The sequence below is a fragment of the Gracilinanus agilis genome, chromosome 4 (assembly GCF_016433145.1).
Source record: "Gracilinanus agilis isolate LMUSP501 chromosome 4, AgileGrace, whole genome shotgun sequence".
Classification (NCBI taxonomy): domain Eukaryota; kingdom Metazoa; phylum Chordata; class Mammalia; order Didelphimorphia; family Didelphidae; genus Gracilinanus; species Gracilinanus agilis.
In genome coordinates, this window is record NC_058133.1 from 507,711,106 (window position 1) to 507,728,643 (window position 17,538).

The 17,538-nt window shown below is 39.3% G+C and overlaps 1 protein-coding gene across 1 annotated transcript in view; it reads left to right on the top strand.

Annotated features, from left to right (window-relative positions):
• The first annotated feature begins 830 nt into the window (after positions 1-830).
• LIPH (lipase H) overlaps positions 831-17,538 on the top strand; it is a 70,644-nt gene continuing 53,936 nt past the window's right edge. Inside the window, exon 1 of the mRNA XM_044675640.1 lies at positions 831-905. Coding sequence (XP_044531575.1) covers positions 831-905 — 75 coding nt within the window. The remainder of the gene's footprint in view (positions 906-17,538) is intronic.

Genomic DNA, 17,538 nt, shown 5'->3' on the forward strand with positions numbered 1-17,538 from the left:
GGGCCGGTCGATGCTCCGGATCCCACGGTGAAGAATAGGAAACGGAGGCACGGGGAGGGGCTCGCAGGTCGCGGAGGCCTGGGCAGGCCGCAGCCAGCAGACGCCTAAAGAGTGCTCGGGGCCCCGCCCGCGCGTGCGCGTGCGCGCCTCTCACCTGTCCGACAGCCGCCTCTTGTGTAGGGCCTCGGCTCCGGGCTCGGGGCCGCCGCGCGGCCTCCAGAACACGGAGTGGAAGATACTAATCAGCCATCTGTACATACCAGGCTGGCGTAGGAACAGCGGAGGCCGACACAGGCCAAGAGCCGGCGCTCGCAGCCGGATCCGGACACGAAGCCGGAGCCTCTTCTGCCACTGCTCCCACAGCTGCAGTCGCCGCCTCCACCTCCGCCGTTGCCGCCGCCGCCGCTGCTGCTGCCGCTGCTGCTGCCGCTGCTGCTTGCTGCTGCTGCTGCTATCACCGCAACCTCCGCCTCAGATGCCAGCAGCCCCACCACAGCAACGTCGCTAACTTGTGACGCCGCCCACACGCCCACAGGAAGCGTTTCCCGACTGCGCCGGCGCCGTCCACTGACGTCACCGTCACCATCGCACCCTGGGGACCCCTGCTTGTCGGTGCATGCGCAGAAGCCTGCCGCCCCACCCCACCTCATCCCTTAGGAGATCCTGAGAACGAGGCTCCGCTAAACTCTATCCCGAACAGAACAAGAGGATTCAGGGGCGGGGCTATTGCTACCCTGCCGCCAATCCTGAGGCGCGGGGTACGGAATCCGGCACCTCCCACTGCGCCCCACCCTAACTTTTTCTCTCTGGAGAATGGAGTAGGAGATGGCATGGGCACGGGCACGGGCACAGGCATAGGCATAGAAGACAGTTGGGCTCGAGCGGGCCGGGCGCGCGGCCGTTTGGTGCGAGAAGTGTGACCGTTGGTCATTCCTCGTAGAGGAGTCTGGTGTGGGTTATGCCTGCGCATGCGCTGTCGTTTCTCCATCCACCCTTCCCCCTCCCCCACTTCCCCGCAGTGGTCCTCCCTCAAAGGCACCTGGGTCAGGATGGATAAAGGTACCTTCCTTCTCCAGCATCCTCCAGACTGGTCCTCCTTCTGCTGTAATACCTCCAAGGAGGGCAGCTCACCACCTTACCAAGCAAGCCCATCTCACCTTGGGATGCTCAGAGGTCATTTGCTCCATTCTGTGTCCACACATTCACATCCCTTTTCAGCATCCCCCAAGAGTGGTCCTCTAGGTACCTGAATCCGTATCCCTGGATGATACCCTCCAGAATACCCCTTGAAATGGTCCTCCAATCTCTACTTCAATAGCTTCAGTAGTAAAGAGCTTCACAGTAGCTAACAGGCAGTCATTCATTAGGAAATTTTCCTTTATATTGAATAGAAGTCTACCTATACCTACTGGTCTATCTTCTCTATACCATGGCATTAGGAGCGTAGAGGCCAATAACTGAAAAGTTGCGGGGGGAGGGGGGGTTAACTTTTTTTGAGATAGTGATCTATTCCACAATTCCCTCTCCAAAGTTGTTGTTGTTTAAATAAAGCCTGTTAATACATACAAAGTTATATCTCTTTTAGAGATCAATCGAACATTAAACACCTACTAGGATCTATGTCCTGAGCAGGGACAGAAAGGAAGACAAAAGATAGTCCCTGCCCTCAAAGAGCTCACAGTCTAATGGGAGAGACAACCATATACTAACAAAATGTAGGCAAGATAAATTGGAGCTAATCAGAGGAGATAATATATATACATATATTAAGTTAAATATAAATAAAATTTATTTGAGCAAAAAATACAAGGGGGAGAGGCAAAATTAATAAATTCAGCAAGTTGAATTCTAGCTACAACCCTAATGTATTATCTTATTGTTTTCTAGTCACTAACATACTCACATTGCTATTTTTCATGTTGCAAACAAATTGGAAACAGACAAAAAACTAGAGAGTGCATGAGCTAATCATGAATTGCCCAACTGTTTTTGATGTTCTATCTTTTGATTTCAGCTTCTGTACTTATCAGGTTATTGCTCACAGTGCACTGCAGACACATCTTAGTAATAGTGGATCTTCAACTTATAGATTTAAAACCAGAGAGTAGAAATTGTCTAGTTCAATCTTCTCATCTTCAAAATAGAGAAAATAAAGTCTATAGAGGTAAATTGCTTTGCAAGGTTATAGTTAACAATGGCTTCATTTATGTGCACTACACTGAAAACCTCCAGTCTTTTGACTACTGCCTCACCTCTTTCTTCAGGGCACAGGCCAAAATCCCATCTCTAACCTACTGTAACTGGTCTAGTCAGCACTGACCTTTCCCTTTAATGTATACTCAAATACTTACTACTAATAATAATAATATGAATAATAATACTAATACTAAAAATACTACTACTAATATTAATAACAATTTGTTATTCAGTCATTTTTCAGTTATGTCCGACACTTTGTGATTCCATTTGGGGCTTTCTTGGTGTAGATACTAGAATGGTTTACTATTTCCTTCCTCAGCTCATTTTACAGATAAGGAAACTGAGGTAAATAGGGTTAAGTGACTTCCCCAGGGTCACACAGCTAGCAATTATCTGAGGCTGGTTTTGAACTCAGGTCTTCCTGACTGCAAACCTGTCGCTCTCTCCATTATGGTATCTAGCTGCCCTGTTAATAATAATACTATTATTTTTTCGTTAAAGTGTGAGTTTCTTGAGACACTTTTTATCTCTTTTTTATACTCTGTGCTTAGCACAATGTCTGACACACAATAAGAGCCTGATAAATACTTATTGACATTCAATCTAGCACTTTCAGGTATGCAAAGTGCTTTACAAATATTATCTCATTTTATCCCATTATTCAAATGGATCCATGATATGAACTCATGAGTTCCTTCCAGTAATGAATATGGCAACCTATCCATGGTTACCCACCTTGTATGAGGGTACCTGGGTAATGGAGTCCTCTAGCTTGCCACCACTTTATGTCATCAAGTGCCTGGTCCATCTTCTTTGTCTTACAATGTCTTGAAAACATCCCTTACTCTCATCCCTCTTCTGTGTTCCACGTTGGTCACTTTTGCAGACTGCTTGTACCCACAGTACACCTCTCTGTTTCGCTCTGTGATTCTCATCTTTAATTCTCCAGAGGCAGTGACCTCTGTTCTGTGAAGATAGGATTAATCCCGTCTTCACAATATATGCAGTCAAACCATAACTTCCAGGGCTCTCTGTCATGTAATACCAGTAAAATCTTTGGTTTGACCCAGTGGAATTGCTCATTGGCTGCAGGAGGGGAGTAAGAGGAGAGGAAGGAAAGGACATGAATCATGTAACCATGGAAAAATATTCTAAATTAATTAATTAAATAAAAAATGTTCAGACCAAAAAAATTTTTTTGGTTTGAAAAGATGGGTCTTTACTATATATAATAAGAGAAATTTATGATTCATAAAAAAGCCCCACAATTTCTTGGAGCCAATCCAGCACACTTTCTTCCTCCCATTCAACTTACCCTAGATGGACAAAATGTCAGACAATGTCTGTACAGGTTCTATTCAGATGTATGTTGAAACCTGGGCAATAGACATAATTCATCCAGTTCATCTTTCCTGTGTGGAAGGTTTGGCCAAACAACTTTGAGTGATTACAGATCTCTTGCAGAGACCTGATATAAACAGCACAATATCATCTGCAAACAGGAATGTCTGGAGGACTGGACCTCACTATCTGTGGGGAATCCTTCCTTAACCTGAATTCTGCACCATATCTCCTCCACCATGATGATGAATATTTTGGTCCAACATACAGCTCAGAAATAATTACTGAGTTCATTAAAAAGAATGACAATGAAGAGACAACCTATCAAAATCTATGGGTGATAGCCAAAGCAGTACTCAGGGGAAAATATATATCCCTGAGTGCCTATATCAACAAAATAGAGAGAGAGGAGAAAAATGAATTGGACATGCAACTTAAAAAAAAAACTAGAAAAAAAAAACAAATTTAAAACCCCCAGATAAAAACTAAACTGGAAATCCTAAAAATCAGAGGAGAAATTAATAAAATTGAAAGTAAAAGAACTATTGAACTAATAAGACTAGAAACTGGTTCTATGAAAAAATGAAATAAAGTATTAGTTAATCTAATTTAAAAAGAGGAAGAAGATAATCAAATTAATAGTATCAAAAATGAAAAGGTAACCTCACCTCTTATGAAGAAGAAACTAAAGCAATTATTAAGAGCTTTTTGCCCAATTATACGACAATAAATATGACAGTCTAGGTGAAATGGACAAATATTTACAAAAATATAAATTGCCTAGATTAACAAAAGAGGAAATAGAATACTCTTAAAAAAAAAAACACCTTACCTTCCATCTTAGAATCAATACTGTGTATTGGTTCTAAGGCAGAAGACTGGTAAGGCATATGCAATGGGGGTGAAGTGATGTGCCCCAAGTCACACAGCTAGGAAGAATTTGAGGTCAGATTTGAACCCAGGACCTCTCATCTCTGGGCCTTGCTCTCAATCCACTGAGCTACCCAGCTGCCCCTGAAATAGAATACTTAAATAATCCCATCTCAGAAAAAGAAATTGAACATGTCATCTATGAACTCCCTAAGAAAAAAATTCCCAGGGCCAGATAGATTCATAAGTGAATTCTATCAAACATTTAAAGAACTAATCCTAATACTATACAATCTATTTGACAAAACAAGCAAGGACTCTTACCAAATTCTTTTTATGACACACATAGGATACTGATTCCTAAACCAGGAAGACCAAAAACAGAGAAAGAAAACTATAGACCAATCTCCCTAATGAACATAGATGCAAAAATCTTAAATAAAATACTAGCAAAGAAACTTCAGCAAGTTATCACAAGGATTATTCACTATGATCAGGTGGGATTTATACCAGGAATGTAAGGCTGATTTAATATTAGGAAAACCATCCACATAATTGACCATATCAACAACCAAACTAACAGAAATTATATACAGTTAGTGCAAATTCCCATGTCAAGGAATGACATGGAGGCTATTGTCCCTGGATTGAAGTATAGGGGAGTGTAAGGTATAAGAAGCCTGCTTAGAATATTTGGTCCTGGAGGTAAAAGGGTGACACTGGAGTCTATTGAGTGGGGTCAGGGGTGGGTATGGGGCTGGAAGATACGGTCAGACCCATGTGTTATGAAGATCACTCAGACAGCTGAATGGAGGATGGACTGGAACAGAGAGAGTCAGGCAGATCTACTAGAATCTATTGCAATAGTCCAGGCATGGGTGACCAGGGCTTGCACCAGGATAGTGGCAAATGTCAAAGGAGAGAAGGAGCCACATTTCAGGAACATTACATAAAATTGACTGGATACTGAGGTGAGAGAGGAGTGAGAAGGTCAAGGGAATAAAAGAATAGCCTACAAGACTGTTACACCTTTTGGGATCTGTGTCAGGCAAAGCCCTTTGTCTTCTCATTCTTGCGCTGCAGATTGGAGAAGGCATAGAGAAAGCTTGGAGGGAAAAGGGATGGACACATACCCTGAGTCTTGATGCAGCTCAGGGCAGCCTTTGGTACAGAATGTGGAAGGACCTTTCCTAAGGTCTACAGCAGGTTTATATAGAGCTATTTACACTCAGTTACCTATAATTCTTTTCCATAAGAATGAGATATGAGCCCTTTCTCGTTGGGTCAGTGAACATTTCCAGAATTCTGACAGTGAGGATAAAATGTGGGGAGCCACTGTTTTCATTGAACTACTAGCCTGTGAGAAGTTTAAAACTGAGGAAATATGAAGTTTGGGGAAATAAATTATACTGTTAATCAGGGCTGAGGAAAACAGTTTCCTTAAGGCATATTCCTTTTATTGAACATTTTATTTTTTTATTTTTTTAAATTTTGACCTTAAAATAAACAAACAAAAAAAAAAAAAACCATTTCCATCACATGACAGAACAAAAAACTGTGGATCTCCATTTGACACTGTTCACTTTAAAGAAATATATATAGTAAACCCTATATGTTACTTTCACAATGGTCCTGTTTGTTTCTGAATTTCCAGCTGCTCCCTTTGGAGCACTGGAAAAGATGCTACGATAACCTTCTTTGGGGGGGGAATTACTACTACGGCTAATCCCCCCTGCCTCTGTCATCTCTCCCACAATCAAGGAAGATGCCCTCGCAACAACAAGTGCAGTCCAACAAAATCCACAATGTCCTTGTCCAAAAATGTCTTGCTTATTCCTTTGTGTCCGTCCCTTCTCCGGCAGGAGGTGGCCACCCTCCTGCTTTGTCACAGAGCCTCTGGAGGTGAATGATTGGCTGCTGATTGGCTCAGAGGTGCTAAGCCTTTTCAGAGCTATTTTCCTGGATGCTATGGTTACCCTGATTCTACTCATTTCCCTCTGCACTGGTTCACGCTATCCAAGATTCTCTGAAATTGCCTTTCATTTTGTGCCATGAAGTAATATTCCATTAATTTGTACATACGATTTTTTCAGCCATTCTCTCAAATGTCTGAGAGGGGATAAAAAGCAACCCTTGGATGTTAGTTCCTTTGTCTCCTCCCCATTCCCCCCATCACCCCCCATCGGGATCAGCAAATTGGTTTCGCTTGTGACTATTCCTTTCTCTAGCAGCCCTCCCTCTTCCCCATCCCCCATTCCCTGTCGAGTTGGACGTATTTCTCAGTGACGTGTGTGTGTGTGTGTGTGTGTGTGTGTGTGTGTGTGTGTGTGTGAAAAACCTTTGTGCATTGCAGATAAGAGCGAGGTTCATCTGACCCACCCTCCCCACCTCTTCCTCCATGTTTTATTCTCTCACACCTCAGTTATAAAGAGCAAGATCCACGCCCTTCCCCCTTTTTCTTTCTTTTTCCGTTAATGTTTGGCTCCTTTTATCCTCCTTTCTTCTTTCCCTCCTCAAACCCTCAGAACAGAATCCGCCCCAGCCCCAACCCAGGACCTTCTTTTGTCTTTGGGCAGCTAGCTGGTTCTGTGGCTGGAGCACTGGGTCTGGCATTGGAAGAACTTGAGTTCAAATTTGACCTTAGACACTTGCTAGCTGTATAATCCTGGGCAAGTCACTTACCTTTCGTTTGCCTCAGTTTCCTCATTTTTAAAAATGGGGATAATAATAGCATTTGTCTCTTGGGATTGTCATGAGGAGTAAATAAAATAATAATCATGAAGTGCTTAGCACAGAGCCTAGGGCAGCTACGTGGCACAGTGGATAAAGTACCAGTTCTAAACCCAGGAAAATGAGTCTTCCTGAGTTCAAATCTGGCTTCAGATACTATATGGCCCCCCATGCAAGTCACTTAACTCTGTTTCCTCCAGTTTCCTCCCCTGTAAAATGACCTGAAGAAGGAAATGTCCGACCACTCCAGGATCTCTGCCAAGAAAACCCTGAACTCTGTTGGCCTCAGTTTCCTCCTCTGTGAAATGAGCTGGAGAAGGAAATGGCCAACCACTCCGGTATCTTTGCTATATAAAACAACAACAACAGCAACAACCAGAAGAAAACTCAAATGGGGTTACAAAGAGTCAGACAAGACAGAAACGAATAAACAACAACCACAGTGCCTGACATTTACTAAGTGCTATATAGATATTAACTCTTCTTCTTCTTCTTATTCTTATTACTCGAGTTCAAATTCAGCCTCAGATACTTACTAGCTGTGTGGCCCCGAGCAAGTGACTCGACGTCTGTTGGACACAGTTTCTTCCTTTGTAAAATGGGGATCATACAAAGCATACTCTCTTTCACATTAGTTTAATTTACAGGTTTATTTTGGAGTCTGGGTTTTACATGAGTGTTCTCTTACAACAATGGCCAATCTGGAAGTGTGTTTTGCATGATAATACACATATAACCCAGCTCAAATTGCTTACCATCTCTGAGAGGGGGAAGGGAAGGTAGAAAGGGAGACAATTTGAATCTTATTATTTCAGGAAACGTATTAAAATTGTTTATTACATGTAACTGGGAAAATAAAATATCTTTGAATTTTAAAAAGCAGGGATCATAATAGCACTCACCTCTCAGGTTTGTTGTGGGGGAGGGGGTGTCAAGTGAGAAAATAATTGTGGAGAGCTTCCCACAAAGCCTACCATATAGTAGGCACTATATAAATATTAGCTGATGTAAGAATGGGATTTGTGCAAGGGGGATGGGACAGAAGGAGCCGGAGAAGGAATGACTGATGGTTAATTCATCTCCTTGACTTCTTCTGTTTTTTAGACTTTTTATTTGATTTGATTATTTCTTTCTGTTTCACAGAGTTAATTGCTATTTGGTCCATTTTAGTTTTTAAGCTTTACCCATTTTTTGGATAAGATTTGCCACTTTCTCCTCAAGAAAGTTCATGCTTTTTTTCTGCTCTTGCTTCATTTCTTCTAGGTCTGAATATGGTTCTTATAGAAAGAATAGTTTTTCCCTTTGAGTCTCTTCCTGAAATTACTATGGAGTTAGATTTGCAATAATTGTTTATACTGAGCAGAGCCTTCTTTGGTTTACCTCTCCACCTCTGGTTCCTGAATTGGGGTTTGGGGCCAGGCCAGATTCCATCCCCTGCTACGCTTTTGAGTGGAGCTTTTTGACCATCGTACTCGCACCCTGAGTCCCCTGGGTCCTTGTTCTGGTGCCCATCTTCCACTGATCTGTGAAGTTCATTCAGAGTGCTGGACTCTAGGCATCTTTCTAGTTTCTCAGGACAGATTATCAGGGATATCCCAGAGCTGGTAAGCATGATGCTTGTCACTGGCCACTGCTTACAGGGCTTTCTGACCACTCTGGGCTCTCTGAGGGGAAACCTCCCATTTTGCTGCTTTTAAGCAATTTCTGTCCTCTCCATGGTTGCCCTGGCTTTTTCCTTGCTGGAGGAATAACTTTTTCTCATTGTCTTTGGGCTTCCAGCTGACATTTTTCTGCAGATCTGGATCAGAAAATAGCACTTACTAGATTCTTCTTAGATCATTATTCTTCTGTTTCAACTTTTCAGGGATAACTGGGCAGCCTCCCCTTGTTTAGACAGCCATCTTGCCTAAAAGTCCAGGTACATTATTTTTTTTTAAACCCTTACTTTCTGTCTTAGAATCAATACTATGTATTGGTTCCAAGGCAGAAGAGTGTTAGGGGCTAGACAATGGGAATTAAGTGACTTGCCCAGGGTCACACAACTAGGATGTGTCTGAGGCCAGATTTGAACCTAAGATTTCCCAGCTCTAGGCCTGGCTCTCAAGCCACTGAACCATCCAGCTGCCCCCTCATTCTTTTCTTTTTCTTCTTTTTTTTAAGTAGTTTATTGGACTCAATGCCATGGCTAATCATGATTCCAAAGAACTAATCATGAAGCTGCTATCTGCCTTTAAGCCCAGAGGGATGAAATCATGGTGATGAATAAGACAAATATTTTTAGACAAAGAAGAAATTTTGAAATATTTTTAATGCACAGAATGGAATGGAAGGAAGATTAGAAAAGAAACAGAGAAAAGCAGGACAGTTTCAAAAAATTACATGCTAAATTTGTTTTATATTTTATTTTATCAATTATAGGTAATAACAAATTTCAACATAAATTTTCTGAAATTATATGATCCAAATTGTTTCCTACCCTCCTTCCTTACCCTTTCCTGGAGATGGCAAAGTATTTGATCTGGATTATATGTGTATTATCAAGCAAAACATATTTCCATATTGATTTTTGTAACTAAATAAACTAAAGGGTTTTTTTAATTGATTAATTATGAAAATTTTCCCATGGTTACATGATTCATGTTCTTTCCCTCCTCCCACCCTCTGTGATAATTGGATTGTCTACAATGCCCATCTTTAGATTTAATCACCAAAGGTGAGAGCACTTCCAAATTCTGGGAGGTCCTTAACCCAGTGTGCTAGAGTGGGTGACGAATCAGAATCAACTGACCATCCCCTACGTGTCCTAATAAGAATCGTCTATTGTGATAGGACATGCAAAGTAGGAGGGAGGCACAGGAAGTGACACATAAGTGACCCCTTTAAAAGGAGAAGGTCTTCTGCTGGAGAGGGTCTTCTGGTGAAGAGGGCGGCTGGTGAAGGAGGTCTTCTAGTTTTCCTGGTTCGTAGAAGAGTGCTGACTGGAACGATGAGACCCTGGTGAGACTGCTTTAAATATCTTCTTTGAATTCCATGTGGTGAGTTTAAAGACTGACTGAATCTTCCTGAACTTCTCTTAACACCTCTGGGCCTCTGCCCCTCTGACTCTCAGCTGAGGGTTAATTAGATCTACCGGGATTAATTAGAGGATTGTAGTAAATTACCTACTGTGTTAGATTCTTATTTCCTTATTTCCTCTCTCTCTTCTCAATTGTAAATAAACTTCCATAAAGTCAATTTTGCCTGCAGATTATTCTTAATTGAGGATTGATAATTGTTCAATCCTCTGGTGACCATGTTTTAATATATTGAACCCCAAAACACCTTTTTCCCCCTTACACCTCCTCCCATAGCCAAAGTGCAATTCCACTGGGCTTTACATGTGTCATTGATCAAGACTTATTTCCATATTATTGATATTTGCACTAGGGTGATTGTTTAGAGTCTGCATTCCCAATCATGTCCCCATCAACACTTCAAGCAGTTGTTTTTCTTCTGTGTTTCTGCTCCCACAGTTCCTTCTCTGGATGTGGATAGTGTTCTTTTTCCTAAGTCCCTCAGAGTTGCCCTGGATCATTGTATTGCTGAGAGTAACCAAGTCTATCACAATTAATCATTCCACAGTCTTGCCATTAGTGTGTATAATGTTCTCCTGGTTCTGCTTATTTCACTCTGCATCAGTTCATGTAGGTCTTCCCAGCTCTTTCTGAAATCATCTTGTTCATCATTTCCTACACAGCACAATAGTGTTTGTTTCATCACCATCATTTTGTTTAGCCATTCCCCAACTGATGGACATCTCTTCAATTTCTGATTCTTTGCCACCACAAAAAGAGCAGCTATAAATATTTTTGTACAAGTAGGTCCTTTCCTGTTCCCCCACTTTTTTATCTCTTTAGGAACAGATCTATTATGATATTATTGGGCCAAAGGGTATGTATTGGTTTATAGCACTTTGGTCATAGTTCCAAATTGTCCTCCACATTGGTTGAATCAGTTCACAACTCCACTAACAATACATTAGTGTCCCAATTTTGTCACATCTCCTCCAACATTTATCGCTTCCCTTTACTGTCAATCTGATAGGTATAAGGAGGTACCTCAGAGTTGTCTTAATTTGCATTTCTCTAACCAAGAGTGATTTAGAACATTTTTATATGATCATTGATTGATTTGATTTCTTCATCTGAAAACTACTTATTAATATCCTTTGACCATTTGTAAATGAAGAATGATTTATATTCTTATAAATTTGACTTCCTTCTCTATATATTTGAGAAATGAGACCTCTATATATTTGAGAAATGAGACCTCTACATATCTGAGAAATGAGACCTATATTAGAGAATTTTATTATAAATTTTTTTCTCACTTGTTTCCCTTCTTGGTTATATTGGCTTTGTTTGTACAAAAACCTTTAATACAGTCAAAATATATGTCAAAATTATTCATTTTATATCTTATGATGTTCTCTATCTCTTATTTGGACATAAATTTCCCCCTTCTCCATAGATCTGACAGGTAAACTATTCTATGAGCCCCAATTTTACTTAAAGCATCACCCTTTATGTCTAAATTATATATCCATTTTGACCTTATGTTGGTATAGAGTGTGAGATATTGGTCTACACCTAGTTTTTACCATATTATTTTCTGGGTTTCCCAGCAGTTTGTTTTTTTAAAACCCTTAACTTCTGTGTATTGGCTCCTAGGTGGAAGAGTGGTAAGGGTGGGCAATAGGGGTCAAGTGACTTGCCCAGGATCACACAATTGAGGCTGGATTTGAACCTAGGACCTCCCATCTCTAGGCCTGATTCTCAATGCACTGAGCTACCCAGCTGCCCCCTTCCCAGCAGTTTTTGTCAAATAGTGAGTTCTTATCCCAAAAGCTGAAATCTTTGGGTTTATCAAACACTAGATTGCTAAGGTCATTTACCCCTAAGCTATTCCATTGATTCTATTTCTTAGCTAATAGCCAGTACCAGATTGTTTTGATGAGTACTGATGATAGTACAGTTTGAGATCTGGTATTGTAGACCATTGTCCTTTACATATTTTCCATGAATTCCTTTGATATGCTTGATCTTCTGTCCTTCAAGATGAATTTTATTATTTTTTTTAGTTCTATAAAATAGTGTTTTGGTAGTTTGATTGTCATGGCACTGAATAAGTAAATTAATTTAGGCAGGAATATCATTTTTGAATATTAGCTTGGTCTACCCATCAGTAATTAATGTTTTTCCAGTTGTTTAGATCTGGCTTTCTTTGCGTGAAAAGTGTTTTATAATTGCATTCATGTAATTTTTGTGTCTGTCTTGGCAAATAGATGCCCAAGTATTTTATGTTTTCTAGAGTGATTTTAAATGGAATTTCTCTTTCTAACTCTTCCTCTTGAACTTTGTTGGAAATATATAGAAATGTTGATTATTTATATGGGTTTATTTTGCATTCTGTGACTTCACTAAAGTTATTAAATATTTCAACTAGTTTTTAGCTGATTATCTAGGATTTTCTAAGTACACCATCATATCATTTACAAAGAACTATAGCTTAGTTTCCTCATTGCCTACTTTAACTCCTTCAATTTCATTTTCTTTTCTCTTTTGCTAAAGCTAACATTTCTAGTACAGTATTAAATAATAGTGGTGATAATGAGCACCATTGCTTCACTCCTTATTTCTTGGGGAAGGTTTCTACTTATCCCCATTATAGATGATAATTGCTGATGGTTTGAAATAAATACTATTTATTATTTGAAATAAAGACCCTTTTATTCCTATGTTTTCTCATGGTATTTTGTTCGTTTTTATTTTTGTTTTGTTTTGTTTTGTTTTGTTTTTTAAAACACTTACCTTGACTTCTTGGTTAAGAGTAAAAAGCAGCTGCTTAACCTCTCCTAAACAAACACATATAGGACTCCTCAAGAAGACATAAAAACAAACCAGATGAATGAAGGGACTCCACAACAGGGCGCAGCATTGAAGGTACGTGGAATTGGGGCATTTCCATATAAAGGGGAGAAACAGCTCTCACTAAAACGTGAGCTGAGCAACCCCCTCCCCCCACACCACCTACAGTGCCAAGAGCTAGAGCAAGTTTGGGGCACCCATTAAGTCCTTGGCAGCTATGTGGGACACCAGGGCCTGCTCCTGAGAGCAGCAAGACTTAAGACCCCAAGAGGCTAAAGAACGTGTGGACTTTGAACACAGACCCTGAGCGCAGGCTTGGACCTTGGGTGGAGACCCAGTGCAGAGGGGTGTACGCCTGTGGAAGCAGCTCCCTGAAACTGTTAAAGGAGCTTCAGGCAGAGGAACAAATAAGGGGACCAACAGGAGGCTTGACCCTGAGAACAACTAGACCTGAGACCTCAGGAGCCTAAAGAGTTCAGACAGACCCGGGGTGTGAGGATAAACCTGAGAGGGCACACGGCTCCCAATGGCAAGCCATCCACAGGAACCCCAAAAGAGAAAGATCAACAAGAAGAAATCTTTAACACTCGACAACTTTTACACAGAGAAAATCCAGACAACAGAGCAAACAGCAGAGGAGAACAAACAAATAATCATATCCAAACCTTCCCAAAATAATGAAAACTAGTCACAAGCTCTTGAAGAGTTCAAATCTGAGATGATGAGAAAGATGGAAGAGATTTAGCTAGAGAAGTGGGAAATAGCTCAAAAGGAAATTAACAGGTTAGAAGACAGAAACTCCCAATTGGAGAACAATGCCCAAAAATCAAACGAAATGGTAAGCAAATTGGAAACCAAAATCTGGCAAGAAAATAACAGTTTAAAAGGCAGAATTTCACAATTGGAAAGTGAGACAAATAAATTAAACACCAGAAATGACCAGATTGTAAAGGAAAACCAGTCTCTAAAGGCTAGAATTGAGCAATTAGAAGCTAATGATCTCTCAAGACAGCAAGAACAAATAAAACAAAGTCAAAAGAGTGATAAAATAGAAGGAAACATGAAATATCTCAATGAGAAATTGACAGATCAAGAAAACAGGTCTAGAAGAGACAATTTGAGAATGATTAGTTTTCCTGAAAAAGCAGAAATTAATAGAAATTTGGACTCCATACTAAAAGAAATTATTCAGCAAAACTGCCCTGAAGTTCTACAACAAGAGGTCAATATAGACAGTGAAAGGATCCATAGATCACCTTCTACACTAGACCCAGAAAAAAACAACCCCCAGGAATATAATAGCCAAATTCAAGAGCTTCCAAGTAAAAGAAAAAATTTTACAAGACGCCAGAAAGAGACAATTCAGATATCAAGGAGCACCAATCAGGATCACCCAGGATCTGGCAGCCTCCACACTACAAGACTACAAGGCTTGGAATATGATATTCAGAAAGGCAAAAGAACTGGGTCTACAACCAAGGATCACCTACCCATCAAAACTGACTATATACTTCCAGGGGAAAGTGTGGGCATTCAACAAGATAGAAGATTTCCAAGTATTTGCACAGAAAAGACCAGGACTAAATGGAAAGATCGATATCCAACCACAAAAATCAAGAGAGACATGAAAAGGTAAATAAAAAACAGAGGGGAAAGAAAGAAAACTCTTATTTTTTAAATTTGCCTCTTTAAGGGCTTCAAAAAGATCTAATTATTTGTATTCTTATGTGGAGAAATGTTATGTGTAATTCTCTGTAATGAACTCTATTCACTATTATAGTATTCACTATTATAGCAATTAGAAGAATTATTCATAGGGAGAGGTTGAAGTACTAAATGGTCTAAGATGATATGGGGTGTGGGAAAGAGGGAGGTGAAAAGTAGAGGACACCAAGAGAAACTTTAATGAATAAGAAAAATAGGATATTCTATTACACACAAAGAGGGCATGGGAAGGGGATGGGATGAATACTATTATAAGAAGGAGAGGAAGAGAGCATTAAGAGGTAATATTTAAACCTTACTCTCAGTGGAATTAACCCTGAGAGGGAAGAGTAGCTATATCCATTGGGATATAAAATTCTATCTAACCCTACTGAGAAAGTCAGAAGGGATAAACCAAGGGGAGCAGGGGAGTGGGGAGGTCAAAAAAGGGAGGGGAGAAGAAGGGGGAGGTAATTCATTAGATAAATCAAATTAGATAAATCAAACAAAAAAGAAATAAGAAAGAGATAAGAGAGGTGAATGAAGTCCTAGAAAAATTAGATTTAATAGATATGTGGAGAAAAATAAATAGGGACAAAAAGGAATACACCTTGTTTTCAGCTACGCATGGTACATTCACAAAGATTGACCATGTAATAGGGCATAGAAACATTGCAAACAAATGCAAAAGAGCAGAAATAATAAATGTAACCTTCTTATATCATAATGCAATAAAAATAATAATTAGTACGGCACCAGAACAGGCAAATCAAAAATTAATTGGAAATTAAATAATATGATTCTCCAAAACCAGTTAGTCAAAGAAGAAATCATAGAAAAAATCAACAATTTCATTGAAGAGAATGACAATGATGAGACATCCTACCAAACTCTGTGGGATGCAGCTAAGGCAGTACTCAAGAGGAAAGTTATATCCTTGAGTGCATATATTAACAAATTAGGGAGGGCAGAGATTAATGGATTGGACATGCAACTTAAAAAACTAGAAAGCGAGCAAATTAAAAATCCCCAGATGAAAACTAAATTAGAAATACTAAAAATCAAGGGAGAAATTAATAAAATCAAAAGTAAAAGAACTATTGAATTAATAAATAAGACTAGGAGCTGGTATTTTGAAAAAAAAGATAAAATAGACAAAGTACTGATCAATCTAATTTAAAAAAGGAAAGAAGAAAACCAAATTGACAGTATCAAAGATGAAAAAAGAGACCTCACTTCTAATGAAGAGGAAATTAAGGCAATCATTAAAAACTGTTTTGCCCAATTATATGGCAATAAATTTAGGAATCTAGGTGATATGGATGAATATTTACAGAAATGTAAATTGCCTAGATTAACAGCACAAGAAATAGAATACCTAAATAAGCCCATATCAGAAAAAGAAATTGAACAAGCCATCAAAGAACTCCCTAAGAAAAAATCACCAGGGCCTGATGGATTCACAAGTGAATTCTATCAAACATTCAAAGAGCAACTAATCCCAATATTATACAAATTATTTGATACAATAAGCAAAGAAGGAGTCCTACCAAATTCCTTTTATGACACAAATATGGTACTGATTCCAAAGGCAGGTAGATCAAAAACAGAGAAAGAAAATTACAGACCAATCTCCCTAATGAACATAGATGCAAAAATCTTAAATAGAATACTAGCAAAGAGACTCTGGTAAGTGACCAAGAGGATTATCCACCATGATCAGGTGGGATTTACATCAGGAATGCAAGGATGATTAAACATTAGGAAAACCATCCACATAATTGACCATATCAACAATCTAACCAACAAAAATCACATGATTATCTCAAGAGATGCTGAAAAAGCATTTGACAAAATACAGCGCCCGTTCCTATTAAAAACACTGGAAAGCATAGAAATAGAAGGACCTTTCCTAAAAGTAATAAACAGTATATACCTAAACCCATCAACAAGCATCATATGCAATGCGGACAAATTAGAAGCCTTTCCAATAAGATCTGGAGTGAAACAAGGATGCCCATTATCACCTCTATTATTTAACATTGTACTAGAAACACTAGCAGTAGCGATTAGAGAAGAAAAAGAAATTGAAGGTATTAAAATAGACAATGAGGAGACTAAGCTATCACTCTTTACAGATGATATGATGGTCTGCTTAAAAAATCCTAGAGAATCAACTAAGAATCTTGTAGAAATAAACAACTACTTTAGCAAAGTTGCAAGATACAAAATAAAAGCACATAAATCATCAGCATTTCTTTATATTTCCAACACATCACAGCAGCAAGAGGTAGAAAGAGAAACACCATTTAAAATCAACCTAGACAATATAAAATACTTAGGAATCTATCTATTTGACAAAAACTACTGGGAAAACTGGAAAACAATATGGGAGAGATTAGGTTTAAATGCAGCCAAAATCAGAAGGGAAACAACAAATTGGGAAAAAATCTTTAAAACAAAAAACTCTGACAGTGGTCTAATTACTCAAATATACAAGGAGCTAAACCAATTGTATAAAAAATCAAGCCATTCCCCAATTGATAAATGGGCAAGGGACATGAATAGGCAATTTTCAAATAAAGAAATCAAAAGTATTAATAAGCACATGAGAAAGTGTTCTAAATCTCTAATAATTAGAGAAATGCAAATCAAAACAACTCTGAGGTATCACCTCACACCTAGCAGATTGGCTAAAATGATAGAAGGGGAGAATAATGAATGTTGGAGGAGATGTGGCAAAATTGGGACATTAATGCATTGCTGGTGGAGTTGTGAACTGATCCAA